The sequence below is a fragment of the Apteryx rowi genome, unplaced genomic scaffold, assembly GCF_003343035.1.
Source record: "Apteryx rowi isolate R43461 unplaced genomic scaffold, aptRow1 scaffold_292, whole genome shotgun sequence".
NCBI classification, from domain to species: domain Eukaryota; kingdom Metazoa; phylum Chordata; class Aves; order Apterygiformes; family Apterygidae; genus Apteryx; species Apteryx rowi.
In genome coordinates this window covers 487,173-508,590 of record NW_020449330.1, presented here as the reverse complement: position 1 = coordinate 508,590, position 21,418 = coordinate 487,173, and the positions used below count along the sequence as shown (strand labels likewise).

The 21,418-nt window shown below is 37.8% G+C and overlaps 1 protein-coding gene across 1 annotated transcript; it reads left to right on the top strand.

Annotated features, from left to right (window-relative positions):
- The first annotated feature begins 707 nt into the window (after positions 1 to 707).
- Positions 708 to 18,748, top strand: CUNH11orf65 (chromosome unknown C11orf65 homolog). The gene is made up of 8 exons (XM_026069368.1): positions 708 to 809; positions 3,634 to 3,726; positions 5,844 to 5,903; positions 7,715 to 7,912; positions 9,387 to 9,520; positions 15,435 to 15,605; positions 15,835 to 15,890; positions 18,591 to 18,748. Exons 1-8 carry the CDS (start codon positions 708 to 710, stop codon positions 18,746 to 18,748), a joined length of 972 nt encoding a protein of 323 aa, XP_025925153.1.
- The last annotated feature ends 2,670 nt before the right edge of the window (positions 18,749 to 21,418 follow it).

Below are 21,418 nucleotides of genomic sequence, written 5' to 3'. Positions count from 1 at the left end.
TTATCTGTACTTTCTCAGGATGTATCATTTCCAGCTGCACCAGTGTCCTTGGTGGACTACTTCAAAGCACGTAGCAGTGGCTATAGCCTGAGGCCTAAGGCTTCAGCAAATTTAGCTACTAATGCTAAGCAAGTTGTGCTAAGCAATTAATCCTAAACAGTGTTAGTTCCATGCTCTATATCTCATATAGATTATTGTTCTGAAGCACCGCAAGGGCCCCAACAGGTCTTTATAGACCTTTATTAGCTGAGACTGTTCTGGTTATTAGATTAATCATGTTTCTGTGGTATCCTGTTTCGCTGTAATAATACAAGGCACTAAGGGAGTGTTTTACAAAGACACTTAAGACTGCATGTCACATACACATCCAAAATATTGGATAGTAGTCGTGGTGATTGAACGTGATGATTATCTGTTTGTAGTTATGCATGACCTTTGAAAAGGAAGTCTTTTATGTCCGTTTTATCAGCTTCTAACAATTCCTCATTCAGAATTCTGCTTAAGTTTGTGAATCTAGGGAGGAAGCAATGGAAAAGAATGCTATTTTCAACTCCTGATTTATAGACTTTTTTTCAAACATCTATTGAATACATTCTTCAAACTGATTCTAAAATAAAAGGACTGTGAAGATAGTAATTCCATCAGTGTTGAAATATTTATGAGCAACATTCCTGCATATTGCTTTAATTTAGATATTTGTAACGTCAATGGAAGGAAGGAGCATTCCAGTTGGTGTCTTCCCTACTGCACCTATTGAGACACAGGATCACGCTGCAAGAATTATACAGAGGTGCTGGAAAAGCTGTATTGTAAGTCTGAAGTACTGTTTTGGTTTTAATTATTATATGTTTCAGTAGATACTAAATCTTTCTCTTTGTTAAATCCTTCTCTTTGTTAAACCAAAATGACAGTGAATTCTCTGCCAGAAGAGAGAACTTCTCCAATGTGATCTCACCTCCACCATTACAAATACCTGCAATCTCCAGGAGATTATTCTGACTCTTAATAGATGGTTAACAGTGCACAGAAGTATATTGTGATATATTCTTTAGATGCATATAATATTGTATATATTGTATATTGTAACAGTGCACAGAGGTGTATGTGATTAATTTTATATTGACTTATCAAAAGCAAGGGAGTTTCCATACTGCCACATAAAAAAAAAAAAAAGTCACCTTACCTAGTGTGTGAAAGAAAGTTATCTCCTTATATTGTGTGAGCTTTTTTGTTATGTTTGTTGCTTGAGCCTTGGACTTTAATTCCCAAATTCAGTGAGGCCCACTAGTGTACATACTGCACATCTGAAATCCTGTAAAATCCAAAATTATGGATTTTACAGAGAATGCATCATTGGGATCCCCCCTGAGTAATACTAAACTGTTAAAGAACATTCTGTGATCCTGAAAAATGCATGTAGGACTCTGAAGTAGGAATGGGGAAAAGCGAACATTCATTAAGTAATGAAGGTCCTAGCAATTGAAGAAGAAATAAAGTAATAAATCAGGAGTGCACTAAATTAGTATTTAAGGAAAATTATAGTGTAGAAATGCTCTTGTATATGTTCTGAGTTCTTACACTGTTTCAGCAAAAACTTGTGTTCTGGATGGTAAGTAAAATGTAAAGAATGGGACTTATTTAAAAATAGTTTCTGTTAAAATGTGTCTTTGTTATTTTAAGACTGTTTGCATCTCAGTAATTACTGAAAGTATTGTAATTACAAGTGTAAAAGGTATTAAAACAACATATATTAGGATACATTTATTAGATGGGATGGGATTCATTGGGGAAAAAATGGTTTCTAATATGTAATTAAAAACTGTGTCATGATACACAAGCAAAAATAGGTTGAATCAACATCAGATAAGAAGTGCTATTTATGCCAACCTTAAGGATGATCACTGAATTTTCACTTCCCAGTAGTATGCTGTTCAACTCAGGGCCACCTCTCGTATTCCTTCTGCTGTCAAATGACACAGAATGCTGTTTTCTGGATCTGCTCTAGTGAAAGGCCTCTCAAAGACCCCTGCCCACAAACCTGTTCTGGGTGAGCRTGAGACTCTCCCTTCAGCTTTGCCTTGAGTTCTCCCTTCTTTTATCTCCCACAGATTTCTGTGTATGTCCTCTTTCTTTTCTGGCTTTAGGCTCTATCACCATGGTCTGCTCTTCTTTTTTTCCTAAGGCCAGATCATCTCCTCTTCTTGCTTGCTACCCTACTTTCTATTCCTGCTTGCTTATCCTTTTAACCTCTTAAGTTTGCAACCTTGTTCTTCTTTTTCCCCCACCAAGTGATTTCATCTTTGCCCTGTCTTTGTAAGAACACCTGTACTGGATGATGAGAGATTTAGCTGAACAAGTATCCTTTCTCCTGCAGTGGTCAGAAGAGGATACCTAGAGAGGAAAATAAGAAGGAGGCAAGAAACAGATGTAATATCTATATATTTAGGAACCCTCAATGGATTTCTTTCTTGTGAGCTGCTCTGTTTTTACCTTTGTTGTCCTGTACTTAAAGAGATCATTCTTCCATGAGTAGGGACCTGTCCTACTTGCCTTCTTGTCCAGTAGACGACTGTAATGCATCAAATATACCTATATCCTCTGTTATTACTTAGGAAGCTGAATTCTCTGYATGCAAGTCAATCTTATCTTGCTGTCAGATTATTGGTAGTTATGAGGCAGAATATACTAAATAGATGTCCTATTGACAACTACCTGAAATTATCTACTCTACCTMGTCTTTGAATTTAACTTTAGTTTTTTACTTTACTTTTTTCTGTATTAATTTCATGGTAGATCTCAATGTCCTGACTGAATTACAAAATACTGTGTTTATTGGCATTATATCCATTGTTAGGAACTCACTGACAAGGATCAAGGAAGAGAAGAAAATAATCTGGAAGCTCAGGTCACTTATCCTGACTTTTTGCCTTGCAGTGTTCCAGCCCATTGCTGCTCTCCTACCTATGGACACATATCAGCAATGGTTTTTCTTGTTTTTTGTACCCTCACTTTTGTAGTAGTCCATAGCATGCAGACAAGTATACTTTACAAGGACTTCAAATACAGAGGGAAAACCCTCATCAGGAGAAGGACAGTGCTTTATTACTGGAGGGAGGTATATCTTCAAGAGCCATGAGTAGTTCATGATGGCTGGAAAATGAAGGATCTGGATAGGATGACCTGATCTTACCAAAAAGAATTTTAAAAATGTTGGGTAGTATTAACAAATTATTTTTAGACGTAGTTCTGTAAATCTAAGCTGGAGAAGAAAAGCTGAGTTTTACTAAGCGATTTATCACAGTCAGCTGTGATAAGCTGATGGATTTAGATGCTCTATTTCAACATACTTTCTAACCAAGAAATCAGAAGATTGTACTTTTATACTGGTTGCATTTCCCTCTGAAATGCTCTTTAATTTTTACCTCATTCTAACATTAATGGAAACTATTTCTTCTTATAATGTGTTCAGTTTCTCTTAGATAAATATAATTTATTAGACCATTTCAAAGATTGTGCCTCAATTCATCTTAAATTCTGTGAGGTTGGGTGTGGGAAAATCCGTTTGCAGCTATTTTCCAAAACTGGAAAATACAAAGACTATAGCTTTCTTAGTATCTTTGCACTTCTCTACAGGATATGCGTATATTTCAATACTACAAAGAACTCATCAGTTTTAAAGGAGCAGGGGATCCTCGTCTTCTAATGAAGTGTCTTGACCCTCGGGAGGTAAGGGCTGTACTGGCTGATGCATCACTGTTCAAGTTTTGCAACACAGTGTGAAGTAAGATACTTATGTTCTAATCATAGCTTGTCTCAATGTTCTTTGTGATATAGTGTTGTAAAACGAGGCTCATTACAGTGTTATAAATCAAACAGTATTTTTGGTTGCCCCCCATTTCTTCTGAGTCCCGCAATTTGGATGCATTGTGAGTTTGAACACAATTGAAACTATGGTCCGAGGCAGAACAGAGCTGAACATCAAAATAAAAACATAAACAAAACAGAGGTGAAAAAAGAAAGGAAGAGACTAAGCCTATAGAAGTCAGTTGTCTTCTAGAAGTAAATATAAGGACAGCAATTCATTTCTTGTAAGCTATTTGAAAGATGTTTGATAATTAAAAAAGCATTTATAGACCAAGTTGTCTTCCTGTATACTTACTCATGAGAGACTGTAGATGGTGTTTTCCTGAAGCACCTTTCTGTTTGCTAGAAAGCTCATTGTTTTGCATGTTTTCTGTTTTCTCTAGTAGAGGAGCATAAGCCTGATCAAGAGCCTGTTTCTGCAGGTATTACAAAGTCATTGAAATAGAGTATTCACAGTAGTATACAGGAATTAATTTATAATGGAAATTTAGAAAGAAAATCAATTATCTGAAAAGTAGGTGTTGGCTTCCAGGGCTAGAAGTGTTTCTGCTTCCATTTTTGATCTTTCTGTTTAGACTGGATTTTAAGATACAAGCAAACATCACAGATGCAATTGGAAAGGAAGGCGCCCAAAATTTGCCCCCTATATTTCTTCTTTCTGGGATCTGCAATTAATAAATACAGAGACATAAAATAGCTTTATTTAAATAACACAATGTTTATTTTTAATAGCAACAATTTGTAACAAAATGGAAAGCCTCTCAAGTATAATTAAGACTGGAATGCAGCTGCAGGTTCAGACACCTAATTAAAGTGTCTGTGTGTGATTGGGTAATTGCACTGTCATTATAGTCAGTGCAGGTTTGGTAAGTGCAGTTGACAGAACCTGGAGGGTGACTCATTTCATCAAAAAATAAACAATACTTGGTCAGCTGAATTGCTCTCTAAACTCCACTGATGATGTCAAGTAGCTCCACATTGACTAGCTGCCTCAGGATCTAGCTCACATGTAGACAACTACATGTAGGCATGAAAATTTAGGAGTCTGAATCTGGAGCCAGATCTTGCTGTAATAGTCTGTACTGATATGAAACTTGCAGATCCTAGCATCACAGAACTGCTCCCCATCTATCAGTGAGGGCTTCATTGTCCTTCCTGGCTGTTTCTTTGTCTTTCACCCTGTGATTCAGGGACTGATTTTTGTACAACCCCAAATTCCTCTTCCTGTTTGGTTGCCTTCCCAAAAAGAATTACTTTTTCACAGAGTGAACAATTACATTTTGGAACTTACTGATACACGTTTTTATAGAGGTACAATATAGAAATGGGTTTAAAAAGAGATTAGTTAGATCCGCAGAAGGTACGTCCATCTGTGATTATTAAATATGTTGGTTTAGATGCATCTGCTGACTCAGTGTGTTCCTGAATGCTACAAGTGGGGAGGGCAGTCACTATAAGAAATCACTTTTGCAGTCATATATTTCTTCTGTTTTCTCCTAAGCATCTGAGAATGGCCAATATCAGGGAGAGGTTATTTTGCTAGGTGGAATTTTATGTTTGCATTACCAAAATTTCTTTGAACAAACCTCTTAGAAGATCAGAAGCTAAAAATGGCAGAATTCCCTAAATATTTGATTGCTGTATGTGATATGACATCTTTGGTAAGGAATGGACGTATCTGGAGTCACTCAAGGAGAATATTCTATTCAAGGAGTTAAAATTTGCTGAGACTAAAAAATTTGCTGCTTACATGAGGTCATCCTCTTGGTTGTAGACAGCAGAGCCCCACCCAAGTATTGGATCTCTGTTGGTGTCTGGGATCCAACTGTCTAACTAATACTGTATTCAACATGTGTACTGTGAGATTTTAAGCCTAGCTTTACTTTCAAAAATTAAATTATGTAATTGTTCATAACTGTTTCTGTCTTAATTTCTCAGTAGGATGGAAGCATTGTAGATTATTACTTTTCTACTTGCAGGCAGAGTTGCTAGATGTTGCAGCAGGTGCTTTCATCAAATTCAGACTAGGTGGCATAAGTATCATTTTACAGTATGTGATGTTCACTGTGATATTCATTCTGATGCACAGGCTTACTAGTGCGTGAAAATATTAAGCAATTTGTATAAAATAAATGTATTCAAGTAAACAAGTCAAGGTGGATAAAAATAGATTCCTAAATTCGTGAATTAAGCACCTAAAAAAACCGATCTGTATTTCTGCAGTTCTGGTCACTTGTCAGTCACAGTGACTTAGAGATTTATGGTTGGTCTGCTTTTACTAAGAGTACAGCCCTGGTTATCTGAATGTTAGTTTTTAAGTTGGTTTCAGTGGAACAAGGTTTTTATGGCGGACTTTTAATGGCCAGATTTATTCCACCTGCCTTTAGTCACTTAGCTGAAATACATCAGCGAAGAGGATAATTGTTCAAGGTCCCTGTATAGTCAACAGGAAGAAATTGTTATCTTGAGAGGACAATTAATGTCTTAGCTGTGGTAAATTGCTCTGTGAAAGTGACTTTCCAGCTCTATTAACTGTAGAAGGAGCCTGTTGTGCGTAGGCTCTGACTTAGAATCTTACTGCAGTGAGATTTGAAAAATAATACATAAATGCTTAAATAGTCTTTTACTTGAAATGTCTTGATATATGTATATGCTTAGATTTAGGCATAAAATACTTGCTTCTTGATACTTGATATTTAAATAGCTTGAAGTAACAGCCCTGTGTAAACATCTTATGCTTTCAAGGTATTTAATGAAGAATTATGAATAATGGCTAAAATATCTGAAATTGCTGGAAGGAAGCTAATTTATTGCCAACATTCTATCCAGCTGTCTGGCTAACTATTTCTACTAAATTTATTCTTTTCTTCTGTAATTATTTTCTTCCTGTTCCAGACCTTCTTCTCTTTATTTAACAGTGCCTCATAAATAAAACGTCATTAATGCATATCACGTCAATTCCGAATGATACTAGTGAAGCATTAGACACTACTTAGCCTTCTGTTCAGGTTAGAGATCAGGGTGCCAAGTTTATTACTTACAAGATGATCCCCTTTAGTAAGAGTTAGTGTGAAGTAAGAAAAGAGTGTGAGGATGGGAATTTCAGAGCCAGCTTACTCCTCAGCAGCTGCTGGCACCATGACAAAATATAAAAAGGAAAAAGGTTACTTTAACAAGGTATGTCCTGTCATTTTAAATCGTATTAGTGATATTTTTAGGTTCCTTTTCCACAGGGTGAGAGAAGTGGGTGTGACTACCTGTCACCAAAATAATTTTCATCAAAAATGATTGGTAGTGGGTGATAATACCTGATGTAATTATCAATGGCTCCTGTGATTTTCAGCCTGCTCTCCATTCTCTTCATGCCATTTCTCACAAAGGGTTTTCCAAGACATCCAGCGAGAATACTGTGAAAACAGCATGGGTGGAACGTTTCCATTTGCTTTCTTTTTAGCAAGACAAGGATTGAACAATGGAATCAAGAATTCTAGTGTGTTTTCTGAGACCATATTACACGGACCAATATTTCCTGGGCAATTACAGTAATTTTGACAGAAGTTAGATTGATTCAGTTGAGTGCAGTTAAACAATAAATCACTTGGCAGTTCAATTGACTGAGTTTTAAAGAAATCCAAAGGATTTGTTACTATTTTAACCAACTGATATATGTATGGGTGTGTCCTCTTTTGATCGTTAATAAAGTCTATTAAATTACCAAATATAATTTCCACATATATGGAATCCCTATCTGAGTTCAGTATAAACTTTCAATCTTTTATGTATTTTAAGAAGTGAATATGTTCAAAAAAGCCAGCTCATGTTCTAATGTAATATTTCTCTACAGGCTAACTTTCCTCCAAATGTTTATTATAAAATATTCACTTGTAGACCTATTGTGGACATGTGTGCCAACAGCCCTAAAGACTATACAAAACCAAACCCCAAGCAGCTGCTGCAAGAAAGGATTCTTGGAAAGATCTGGAAGGATGATGGCAGTGGCTGGTACAAGCGCATAGAGAACAATGGTTGGAGGCTTCTTTCCATCAGAGTAAGCAAAGAAAAGCAAACTAGTTTTTCCCTAATACATTAACTCATCTTTTCCTCATGGTTGCCCCATGTGTGAACTGGAACCTTATTTCACATAGTCCATATATAAAAATCATCACAGGCAAAATCTTTGTTGTCATTTGAGTTAATGACTGAAGATCTACATGAGATACTACTATAATCCTTTATTTATAATACATTCCTCCTAACTTAGTCATTGAATAACATACTAAATAAGAATGTGTTTAAATAGCTCTGAGTACTATCCCACAAGACTTTGTCAGCTATGAAATAGACCTAGTTGTAAAGATAAGAACAATGAAATTAAATACTCCGTCACATTAAAGCTTAACTATATTTAGATTAACAGTTAATAAAATACACTGTTTGTGCAAAATTTGTGATTGATAAACATACTTCTATAGTAAAGACTTTTTATAGTCTATGGTATAAGAAGGTAGAAAATTGCAGCATCAAATTATGTTAAAATTGTGGGGCTTTTTTTCAATTCTGGAAACAATTGTATCTTTGGCAATCTTTCTTCAAGATGAAAGGTCTGCACAAACACAGTGTTCTGGTAGTAATTTGACCTGAAGAAAGATTAACCAAACAGTTTTCTTGAGTGTCATCTGTCTGAAAGTTTAAGGATGGCTACTTACTGTCTGATACTGAAGGGAAGTGAAACATTTCTGTTGAATTGTTGTGCTTCCCTAGTTCTGATGTTGAACTAACCTAGGTGTAGTTAGAGCAATTATTCTTAGAAGGATTTCATAACTTAAAAAAAAATCCATGTACCATCTTGCGGATTGTTAACAGATTGCTTTTCATTTACATTTACATAGAAATTAAACTTGGGATATTATTTTCTTGCTGTATTTCTCACCATTTGAATTTTTCCACAGATTCAGATAGAGCTTCCTGTGTTTCATTTTGTGCCTGTTGCCTCTTGTCTGTCTCTGGGCACCACTGAAAAGAGTCTGGCCCCATCGTTTTTACACCCTCCCTTCAGATATTTATACGCATTGATAAGATCCCCCCTCAGTCTTCTCCGGGCTGAGCAGTCCTGGCTCTCTCAGCCTTTGCTTATATGGGAGATGCTCCAGTTCCTTAATCATCTTTGTAGCCATTTGCTGAACTTGCTCCAGTATGTCCATGTCTCTCTTGTACGGTACTGGGGAGCCCAGAACTGGATGCTACTCCAGGTAGGGCAGATTTTGTGCAGATAATTACAGTACAGAACAATTGTAGTTGAATTAGCATTTGTGGGAAGACAGTAATTTAAAAGATTCAAAATAGATTCTGATGAGGCATATTATACTAAGTATTTAAGTAAAACATATAAATGATACATCTTTAAATATTGTCAACATAAAAGACCAAAGCATATGACCTATAAGAACATACACACTAGAGTTTAAAAATGTCAGCAATGGCACTTTAATGAAATTATCTCAATATGTCACATTTACCAACAGTTTTGGAGGACTATAGATCCTGTAACAGATGAGGGAAACAAAAAGGCAGAGGAGTTTCATTACTCTAAGATGAAGAGGAAACAAGAAATTGAGAAAAAGCGAAAAAAGAGAAAAATTGAATGGATGAAAAAAATGTGAGTTAATAAAATTTTCAGACTTATGTGCGTAGGTTTTCTTATATTTAGAACAGTAATTTTGTCATGGCTATTTTCAGAAATAATTAGTTTTCCTGCTTAATTAAAAAACATACATGATAAACAATGAAGTTCTGTGTCAAGTTGTATTGAATATTATGTTGAGCTACTTTTATTGAGAACGAAGCTACTGCAGGAGTTCTGTTAATGAAATGACTCTGAAAGTATACATCTGGTGCTTTGGGCACAAGCCAGAGAGAAGCAATATTATTCCAAGCCATATTACCTCTCTCTGTGAATTTCCCTATCGATATCTGGCAGCATTGCATAGATGTTGTGACAGTGGTCCGGAAGGTCATAAAAATTCCTTTCCAGACTTGTGAGGAAGTTCCATAAGTAAATGCCTTCTTCATGTAGCTTGCCCTCACCATCATCATATAAAAATTTAAGCACCTAGTCTAAAATTAAGTGCCTAGCCTTCCTCAGTTATCAGTGGATAAAAATAAGCATGTCCAAGGAATAATTCAGTCCCTCCTTAGTTCTTTGGTATGGTGACTGTTAGACAGGTTGATTTCTTCGGCAGGGTGACTCACTTTCGGAAGACTCCATCTTTCTCTCTGTTGGCTGTTTATGGATTCTAACTTAGCCTGCTTTAGACTAAGCTTCTAATATTAGACTAAATGAAACCTGTGTTTGAAAGCTAACTGAACCTTTGTATTTCTATTCGAAGATAGCTAAAATACTAATTACAAATAACACTGGATCAAACATGATATTTTGAGCTTGGTAATAATCACCTATTTTGTAGAAGTAAATAGAAATAATCACTTATGTTAGTAGAAATAATCACCTAAAAAGTAGAAATAATCCTAAACATCTACCTAAACAGTAGAAATTATCACCTGTATTATAGAAGAATATCTCCCACCATTATGGGAATTAGTGATTGTCATTATATGGTATGTGTTATTATAGGACATCAGATTAGTTAATGATGGTTTCTTCTAGCCTTAAAATCTGTAAGGATTTTACTATGTAGAAATCACACCTTTTATTTGTTATTTTTATGTTAGTTTGCATCTGTAGTAATGTTTAAATACAAGTCAACCTATTAAAAACCACTATATAGTGTTGTCCACTTGGTGATGGAGGCATTTTGGTCTGTAGACTCTCACGTGTTAAGTAGCTCTTTAAACAAGTTGTAATGAAAATAATGATGCTTGTCTTCATTCACATAACAAAAATATTCTTGGAATGATTACGTAGAGCTTGTAAAATTTGGGAACTGTTTTTGCCTTGAAGGTGGGAGGGAAAGTTGTATCTCTTCTCCTAGGTGAACTCTTCCCTCTTATTTCTTGCATTGGAAATTAATTCCTTATCTGTTTACTGTATATTTACGTTGTTTAATATATATGTTGAATAATATAGAAGGGAAACTAACTTTTACAAGACTCCACTAGTGAAAAGGTAGGAAATGTAAATACTTGTTTAGCATGAAAAGTAAAACCTGACTCATTTCAGGACGTTGTGTTTCAAGCCAGAAAGTATATGGTGTTTAAACCAGAGAGGTTGGTGGTGATACTGTCAAAATGAAATCCAGCAGAGTGATTATGGATATATTCTATGTTCATTAGTTTATTCCTAGTGGCTCATGAGGCTATTCTGTATCTGTGAAACAAAATAAATCCTTCCTATAAGAGATGCAGTGCTGCAGTACTGGATGAACAGTCTGGGTTTATAGAGCAGTTCTTAGTCCAGCTGTGGCCCTTTGGTAGAGTATAAGCATGCATGCGTGATCTGCTGAGCTCCTTTTACAAAGTGCAGTGCAGATAATTACCACTGATATGCACAATATTTTTGTTCAAAGACTAGCAGCTAAACTTTACTAATATTTTAATAGATTTTAGAAAAACAGAAACTAATTTCTGAGGTTGTATCTACATTAGTGTTTTAGCTCAGGGCACCAGTATGCTTTTGAAGCAAATCACCTAATCCTCATCACTTACCACATGCTAGTTTGGATCATGGAGCAGTTCTGATGTGTAAAAATTAGATTCCCTTTGGAAAAGAAAACACAGTGCAAATGCTTAGCTAACATTCTCACAACACCTAATGAGATTACAGAGGTGCAAATCAATGAGCTGCCTGCGCCACCACAAAGTCTTCCAGCTGGTACCAAGTATGTATGAGTCAAAAGAGTTTTTTCAAACTGTTAAGAGTTTACATGAACCTTAATATGCTACGTGGTGAAATAATATCTTTGTCTTCATTTAGCTGTTAACAATCAGCTTTCAACTTTTTGCAACTTGCTCCTTCCACTGAGACCTCTATTGCCTCAGTGTCTTTTCCCTTCTTTTCCCAGCCTGCCTTTTCTTGCTGTTTCCCTTTGTTTCTTACTTTCTCTTTTCTTTTGTCCTTTATTACTGCTTCCCTCCTCCTGCCACAGACACACACTTACCAGCTGTCCCCTTCCCTCCTTTCCAACTGTTCTTCACCAGTTTGGTGCTACATGGGGCTCCAAGAATATGACCCTGTTGTTCAGCCTGTGCTGTAGGAGGGCCAAAAGCTTCTCTGATAGCAGGATATGCTGGTGATAGTATCAGGAGATTGTCAACCTCATGATTGCTACCAGGTGCAGAAGGGTCAGCCTTCATATGATGACCATCTAAAAGGTCAGGGTCTACAGCTGTACTGGGTTGCAGGAGATGGTGGCAGATGTGTCTCTACTACAGAGATCTTGAATGGATCTTTGGGGGGAACACACTGTCACACCTGCCATCCTGTTGCATGTCCATGACTGTGTGAGAGAGTCCAGAGAAGAATGTAGCCTCCAGAGCTGTTCTGGGGTCCCTGCCCTGTGGTCCCACAGAAGACCTTTGCAAGGGTCACCCTGCAGCATTAACAACCAGGGACACCTCTTTTATCCACTCCACATTATGTATGGCTTCAGTAACCTCCCTGTGCTAGTGCCTGTGGCTTCTACCTGGGAAACTGTACTGCTTTTCTGTAACTATTCTTACAGTGAGGGGGAAGAGGGGATGATGTGAAATTTCTGTTGAAATTAGGGCAGTAGTCTTGGGCCTGCAAAGAGGTGAAGGATATTGCTGCCTTGATCCTAAGGGCTCTAGTAATATTCAGAAGCAATTTCCCTGGGGCTCTGAGGTGCAGATTTCCATGTAGCAGCTAGCTATGCCAGAAACCACCTGCCTCATACAGGCCCCATCCTGTATGAGTGCCTAGTTCTGTCCTGTTGTATGAACAAACTCCACATATGGCATGACATGCTCTGCTAATGCAGCCCTCCTGGACTTCCATACAGCTTGCCATACAACACATTTTCCTGACAGAGCAGTGCTGATAAGGCTGCTGATAAGGTATTGGTAACATGCACAGCTGCCTTGTGGRTCCTGGCTCTACCTCACAAGCACCACATTAATAAGTAGAAGTTGAAAGGTTTCCATTTAGTTAGAATAGAAGGCTGTTACCAGCTGCATTACAAGCTTTTGCAGCAGCTCTCTGCACCATTCCCCTTTCAACAAGCGTAGGCAGACACACACAGCTGTCCATCCCTTGCCACAGAGGTGATATGAATAAGTGGCGATGGTACAACCCAATTCCAGAGACTCCTCCAGCATGTATTTATATGTAATGCTACAGCCATCCTGTAAGGTACTTTGAATTCAAGGGCATTAGGGGGGTTGCAAGGAGGGTACTGGGAACAGAGTAGCTTTCTTTCCCAATTTTGGTAGATGGGGAGTTGGTTATGGATTGAGTTCTCCTCAGGGAGGAGGGAAAGGGATGCTGTGTTGTGTTTGCAAACATGCTATCACTAATGGCAAACTGAATCCACACGTGCCGTACCATTACCTAGTACAAGATGGGGACTGAAGCAAACTTGTGCATCAGCAGGAGTTTTATCTAGTTGATTACCTGGAGAGGGGGAAAGACCCATAACACTCTGCACAATCCTTGTAGCACACAAACACACCCCATTCTTTGATCAGGACAGGCAGTAGCATGCCATAAAGCAGAATCGCAGCAGTCACTGATGGGATGGTCCCTGCTGTGCTGAAAGCCCTTCTCTGCTACCATCTTCTAAATGGGCAGATCTGCTTCCCATCTCCTGGGTCACTTAAAACAGCAGAAAATTCTCAACTGTCCACAGGAAATAAAGTGTTCTTTTTTTAGGAACACTGTTGCTGACCCATTTCAGTTTAGCTGTAGGTGTTTCTCCTACTCAGATTTTTAGCCTTCGTTAAAGCTATGGGCCTTCTCTGCATGTGTATTCACTGGGCTGGAGCAGCAGATACACAGATGATGGAGCCTGGGCCATGTAGTGTTAGTGGCCCACTGTTAGGATGATAGGGTGGTCCCTCTGGAGAGAGTGCTTCAGCAAAAAGCCTAGTGACAGGACAACACTCATTTCTCCTAAGAAGTGAGAGAGAAAGGTGGGTATAGAGCAGAAGCTCGTCCTATTGGGAGGAAGAGATTTCCTTGGCAGGGCGTGCCTTTCCATCCTGCAGGGATTCATCAGCTGGCTCAGCCTCCCTTGCCGTTATCAAATCTCCCAAGTAAGCTGCAACAGCTACTCGCACAGACCTTGTCACACATCCTTCCCATTGTGGAGCAGAGATGAAAGGGGATGTTAAACATACTGCTGGATATTAAGATGCCTTTTTTAATCATCTCGAAACATTTACCACACTGCAAAAAGCTGTAGTCAGATTCCTCATGTCTTAGCCCACTCTTGGACACTGAGCATGTTCTTGCCCCTTAACTTTCAAGGCACAGAGAGTATCCTGGACACAAATACCAGGACACAAATGGCAGCTGTCAGGAGTGTCCTCACAGCTTGCAGAGAGCTGAGGGTATAGTCACCAAAGAAGCTGGTCCTCACTACTCCAGCTAGGTTGGAAAGACTCATCCACATCCTTACGGAGGTTATACAGGGCACAGTAAGTATCCATAATTCAGAGAACTTCAGAAACATTTCTCTACAGCCTTTTACAGGCTGCCCCATCTCCCTTTAGGTAACCAAAAGTACATTCCACTTCACCATGGCGTGCAGTAAGGACATTACAGAAATGGGCAGAGATTCCACCATGATAATGGTACAGCCTCATGACCCAGCTTCACAAGGGGGTTGCAGGGTCTCTGACAGTGCAAGCAGGCACCTGAGCACCATATAGGATCTTGTCCCTCCTCAGAAGAAGGAACTTGTTCCGTCCAAGGCTGAAGTTATAGAAAAAGTGGGGATTATGAGTCCTTCTAGTAAAATTTTCTGAGATGTCTATAAATCCACCTCAACAGTTTATTGAGGCCTGTGGACAATCAAGTAGTAGTCTTTAGGATTTATGTAGTTGTAGCTTTCCTGTGCTGGGCACCATGTGGAAATTGCATCCCAACAGAGGCATCCACCCACCTCCCCCACCCCCCCAATTAAAGAGCTGACAGTGAATGAATGAATGAATGAATGACCATCTCCTGTGTGTGTTACCTGAGGGTAGAAACTGTGGAGGATGGTCTCAGAAGCCTTGATAATGACTGCCTACCCCAAGGCGGTGACTTGTGAAAGCTGAGAGTTGAGAAGCTCCACAGGGCAAATAGCCACCCTTTTGAAAACAGATATGGGTTCCCAAAATTTCGTTCAAGGATGGTGAGGCATGATGCCAACTCACAGCAGTGGTTCTCAACAGTTCCCCCACTGCTAATCATCTAGGTCCCAGTGATGATGGAGTCAGGCAGCCTGGGCTTTTCTCCTTGGCCTAGAACCTCAGTCAACTGCAGAATTTGTTTGCATTTGTTGCCATGTATCTTTAATTCAGGTAGACTGTTACTATATGGAATAGTTAAGCAATAATGACTGTCCTAAGCAGCCTATAGCAGAAAAAGTTCTTGCTTCCTCTGTTGTTAGGTATTATGCAGGAAGTTTGTGGGTCACAACAGAAGATCCTACTGCTGCGATCTTAATTCAAAGGGCTGCAGAAGGCATAGTTGACGCTGCTGAGAAAGAAGGATCAAACAATGTAATGGACTGGGAAGTGGATGAAATACTGAGATGGACAAATGCACTCAACTATGAGGAGTAAGTATATGCTCGGGATCTTATTTTGGAATACTTAATCATTAGTGACAAAATTTGATAAAACATTCCCTCGAAATCTCTCTACAGAGGCCTGTAGTGCAGTGTATTAGGAGGTATATCTAAATTATGACTAATAGACCATCAAATAAAACTAAAGTTATGTTAATTTGTAGGATTTTGTAAATTACAATGCATTAAATAGAATGTATGTTTGTTTTAATGTACTTAGGTATATAAGCCAATGGAATAAAACTGCAACAAGCAACTCTTCAGCTAACTGCCAAGGTAAGTGACTGTCTCTATAATAGCAATGAGTTTTCTTAAATACAATTTAATTTTTAAGAATTAATGTAATAGTAGCAACAAGGTTCCATTTTTTTTGTCTCAGTGACTTTTTTCTATAACTTGCTGAGTTTCTAGGTCTACAATATAAACTTCATAAAAAGTAGTGTATATATCATTAAGATCTGGCAATCTTTTTTATGGTAGTGAATTTTAAAATGTGAAATTCTGTTTTAATCTAACAATTAAAAAAGGGGTATAAAATTTAGAACTCTAGAAAAAAAGTACTTTTGAAAGGCAAATATCTTGTGCTGAGCTCGTCGTAGTCAATCATGAGTCAGCATTTATTTCTAAAGTTCACTGGTTGTCATTCCAGATGCAGGAAGTGTTCATCTTTGAGGCAATAAGCAAATACTAATCACTCTCATCATATAAACTGACACTGTCTATTTAAGAAAACTTGTCTTTTTCCACAGTCAAGCATCTTACACAATTATTGCCCTGAACACTACTCTATAGCTATATGTAACAAGACAATCAGCAGAATCCCAAAGCCTTACCAACTGGTAAAGTACACTTTGAAATATGCAACTGTTTCAGTCATCAAGATTTTTGTATACTTCATCTATACTTTTGAATTACTCAGAGCAATCACAGTTTTATCTACAGTTTTATTTTAAGCTATCAATTCATCAGTTCTTGGGATGATGTAATATGATTTTCATTTATTGTTGTCTTATTGCTGATGTATGGTTTTGTTATTGAAGGTTGTAATATAACTGCTTGTGTACTTAATATATTTTGGAATTAAATTTGTTTTGTTCTTGATTGTACTTTTTGAAGAGCAACAGTCAACTGCATGAAGGTAAATGCTGTTCTTCGCAGCACTTGTGTTCTGTCTATACTTTGTACTTTCCAGTATTAGGAAATGTGTGTCATCTTGCACATGACAAAAAAAAAATTGTCACAATGGCCAGACATCAATTTGTTGAAGTGATCTCATAAGACTTTCAGAAAAGCATGTGGTTCATATCATTCCATGATCACTCTCATACCATGATAAAATAGAGTATCCTACAAAAGGAAGCCTTAATTTTCTACCTACTGGATGATAAAGCATTTTTCAGTAAATTCTGATTAGTTCGTAGATATGTTTGGAACACAAATATCAAAATAATGAGTTATTTATAAATTGGATGCATTAAATGCACTGCGGCAGCCAACATTCAAAATAAAAGACTTGTTTTATATACTGAACATGTTTAAACAGCTTCTTTCTCCAACTAAGAAATCCACAAAGCTCCTCACAGTGTAGAGTCAATTGGATCACTGGATTACTGAGACATTCATACCTCTAATAAAGAATAATTGGACAATGCAATAGGATATAAATGTAAAAAGGATTTTTCTGTTTATACCAGCAGATTAATTTATTAAAATAATTTTACATACATGTAATCTGTTCAAGCATTATGTAACTTTAAAAGCTTCAAGCATGCCTTTAATTAAGTGATGAGTAATTCTTTCACAGCAGCAAACAGTATAAAAAGACCCCTCAGATGCATCCGTAATACAGGTACTCCAATGAAAATGGGAAACAATTAGTAAAGTACTGGAGAGGCAGGCTGAAAGCCACATCCATTAAGGACTTATGGAATCAAAAAGAAAGATACTTGGAAACCCTAAGAACTAAGAGTGAAAAATACCATAGGAGTTGGAAGGAAAGCAGTTGGGAAGAGCAATAGGAGCAGTGCAAATAGGGAGCCCAAAAGCTTAATTTCATGTGTTACATAAAATACAGCTGGCTAATTTGAACTGAGTGATGACAAAACACCCTATTGCTTTATGTTACCCATCATATATCCTGAGAACCACAGTCTCAAAGGTCTTTGTTATCATTCCATATATAATGTTTACCTTAACAGAATACCTCATTTCTTGTCATTGCCTTACAAGACCTTGCATGTAAACAACAGAATTAAGGTTAAACAGATAATAGATAATTCTAAACAGATGTATGTTACATGGTGTTTTGCACCCACAGGGGTTTTCACAGATCTGAATAGACTGATTTAAAAACTGTTTTTAATTAAAAAGTAGGACTGCTATGTGCTGCTAGGGCATCACTTAGGCTTAAGTTTCTGTGTCTTGACATAGCCAAGAGACTTTTAGTGTGTATGATCTACCTACGTATTATGCAATGTGTTAACATACAGTATTGACTGATTAGGGAAGTGAGGCAAGTCAAAAAACAAATCAAATACAGACACAGATTCTATTCTCATTTAAACTTGCATAATTGAAATTGTTTGATATAATTTAGGACTAATACTGCTGTCTGGAAAAAAAATTGGCCAACAAACTATCCTTAATATTTCTCAAAAAAATCAGACTATATTTTGCTTTTATATTTTAAAAGTAGAGCAATATTAAGTAAAAAAATAGAGCAATACTATCAGATTATGTCTCATAATAGCGAAAATCAGCTTGTTATATGAGCAGTCTTAGGGAAAGTTAATTCTCTTTTTTCTGTCTCCATTTCTCTAACACTAATAGAACTGTCTCTAGCTTTGTTGTTTTGTTTTTTTTTTTTTAAGTTAGTGTTACAAGGATTTGTAACAGGTAGAGGTAAAGATAGAGTTATTTTAAATGCCTAAATTACACTGTAGACTTGCTGACTTGCATTTCAACTCTTTTGCTTAGGCTTCCAGTTTGTTAAATCACAACATGATATATATGAATTGTCCCAGATTCCGCACCATAACTTAAAAAGAACAGCAAGTCTTAGTCCCTTACCTAAAAGAGAAGCGGATTTCACATCAAGACCAAATGTAACACCAGCAAATACACCTTTTCTTTGAGGAAGAAGTTTCTCCAATGGATACAAATTCTAAGTGGTAATTTTGCTACTGTTCATTTATATTTTGCTCTACTTCATTGTGATGTGAAGTAGAGTTACAGTTTCAGCAACAGAAGCTGACTAAACAAGTGCTGTCTGATAGAAAAAGCAAACATCAGCTGCTTTATAGTGCAGGCTACTCTATGAACACAAACAAAAATAAAATCCATTTCTGTTCTAAATTATATCTGCAATAATTTCCTTTTCTTCTTCAGAGCACAGCATAAAGCTTCTGCACAATAGATGGCTAAATTAATACACAAACTTTACACTGAAAGCTGAAAATTACTACAACGTGATAGTGATTTTTAGACTTGTCACTGCCAGGTATTTTCATCTTTAGCCTGTTTTGAAAACTTATTTATTACGTTTCCCAGTGCACCTGTAAACTGTGATTGTTCTCTCCCTCTGTCCAAGACCATTTTCTTCTGCTTTTAATGGTCATTCTTAAAGTTCTAGCATGCAACAGGCTTGTTCAGCCAGTCTCCCCCAAGTCCAGCTATACGCAAGAGATCATTGCTGCCACACAGAGTCTTCCTCCAATGGTTTTATTTGACTTCATGTTGTGATATGCTGGGGCATCTATCAAAAGAAACACATGTACTGTATAAATAGGTTCCCCTCCAACTAAAGAGAAAGTGTAGCTGGAGCCTCCTAGCAGGAAAGCTACATCAGTTCTGATTTGTGTAGGCGTTACTGCCCTGATAAAACAAATGAGAAAAACCGAATGCAGAAACACTGCTCAGGAAAGCAGGTTATAAGGGGATATTTTGTTGCAGTCAGTATCCATATTAGGGAAGATGAAACCTAAGGACAGTGTCTGTCTGAAGGATTAACTCTCATTTGTAAGGAGCCATGTAATTCATCTTGGATTTTGCTTAACTGAAGTCTATGTCTATAATGCTAAATAAAAGAGGGATAGGAAACAAGCTGGAGGGCCATGGGGTCAAGCAGGCTGAATCCACGGTTGCCCGCACTGTTTAATTATCAACTAATTTCTGGCCTCTGTTTTGGACAGCATCGGCTTGCTCTCTCCGAGCAATCCACAGGCTTGGTTTGGGAGACAGTTCATTCCAGGAACCCAGTCCAAAAGGGGATGTGGATAGCACTGCACCAAGTTTGGCTCCTTCCAGAATGCACAGTCCTCCCACACTGGCTCAGCAGGCTTTATATTCTCAAACACCCCGAGATAATCACCTGCTACACCCTGTTCATGCAACATGCTACTCAGCATTATAAAAAGCCAACTGCAGATGAGCTGCAACACAGATTTATTCAGAAACTGACCCCCCMCACACACACATGCTAAGCAATTATGGCCTCAGATACTAATGACATTGGTAAGATACTGCTTCATTATTCTGTCTGATTAGAGTAACTAACTGATTTGTTTTTTAAATTTTAATTAAGCTGATGATGTTACTTTCATATTAGAAATTTGCATCACGTTGAGAGTTATTCCAGATATCTTGGAAAACTACATGGAATGAAAATCTTAAAAAGAGGAGTACTAGTTTAGTCCTGAAGTGCTGTCAGTCCAGCACTCGCTGACCTGGTTCTTTTAGATATTCCACACACGGAGAGTGCAATGTTTAATATAAAAGTTTACTTTGAAGAAATTTGATGTTACATGGGGTTTTTGATTTAGCAGAGTGATATAGCAGTATACTGAAATCACAATACAAATGTATACACTTAGCAAAACATAGCAATTGCAATATACAGTTCAATCGCAATACCAATGTGATTCCCATTACCGGTCTCTATAATATGCTCACCATCAAGACGCTGAGCATCCCCGGTTGCCAGGAAGGAATACGTGGGTTGAAGCCAGCTCAAGCCTGTTGCTCTCTTCGAAATTCCTTTGTTAATTGTTCAGGTTTTATACTCTGTTGGGCTGAGCCACATATACACCCATGCCGATCTGGCTAATCTCAGGGAGACATTCACATTCTCTTGATAAACTCAGGCAGAAATGTTTACATCAGTTGATCCATTCAACAGATACAGCTGCTTATCTAACACAAAGGCCACCTCCTGGTCCCCTTTGTGTGGAGATAAACTCAGCTTTCTGTGCATCAGCTGTGATTAACTAGCTGCATCCTACACTGTTCCTGAACTTCATGGGGCACCTCACCCTCTGAGCCTTCTCCCATGTAGGGGTTATTGGTCGGGCACAASTGCTGAACACCAACACAGGTCAAGAGCACTCTAAGAGTCTCTCACACTGCAGCATTAAGGTTGGAAAGCACAGATGGGACGTGCTTGTTTGAGCAAAGGCTCTCCTATTGGCACATGTTTTTTAGCACTTCCACAGCATGCTGGGGGGGACTGGAGGCAGAGCCTGAGACTGGAGGACTGAAACTACAATGCTGTATCAAATAATAATTGTCTTGATAAAATTTATGCTATGCTGCCTTACTGGTAAGAAGTCATAGTGCCTCAAAGAACAGGAAGGTGGGGATGGAAGACAGGGTGTAGCTATTGTACAACTATGTCATTTCACAGTGTCCTTTGAATGACTGCATGCACATTTAATTATTGATGATAATTGACATTTAATTATAGATTGTCCAATCAAAGGTAAGTTCAGAAGTAGAATGACTGGAAGTTTTCTGGGATTTTTTCAGAT

Bases quoted from the DNA above. Each gene is read 5' to 3' on its own strand.
- CUNH11orf65 (XM_026069368.1), top strand. From the start codon at position 708: ATGGAAGGAAGGAGCATTCCAGTTGGTGTCTTCCCTACTGCACCTATT. The intron at 810-3,633 runs GTAAGTCTGAAG...ACTTCTCTACAG, and splicing joins GGTGCTGGAAAAGCTGTATT to GATATGCGTATATTTCAATA. The intron at 7,913-9,386 runs GTAAGCAAAGAA...ATTTACCAACAG, and splicing joins GGAGGCTTCTTTCCATCAGA to TTTTGGAGGACTATAGATCC.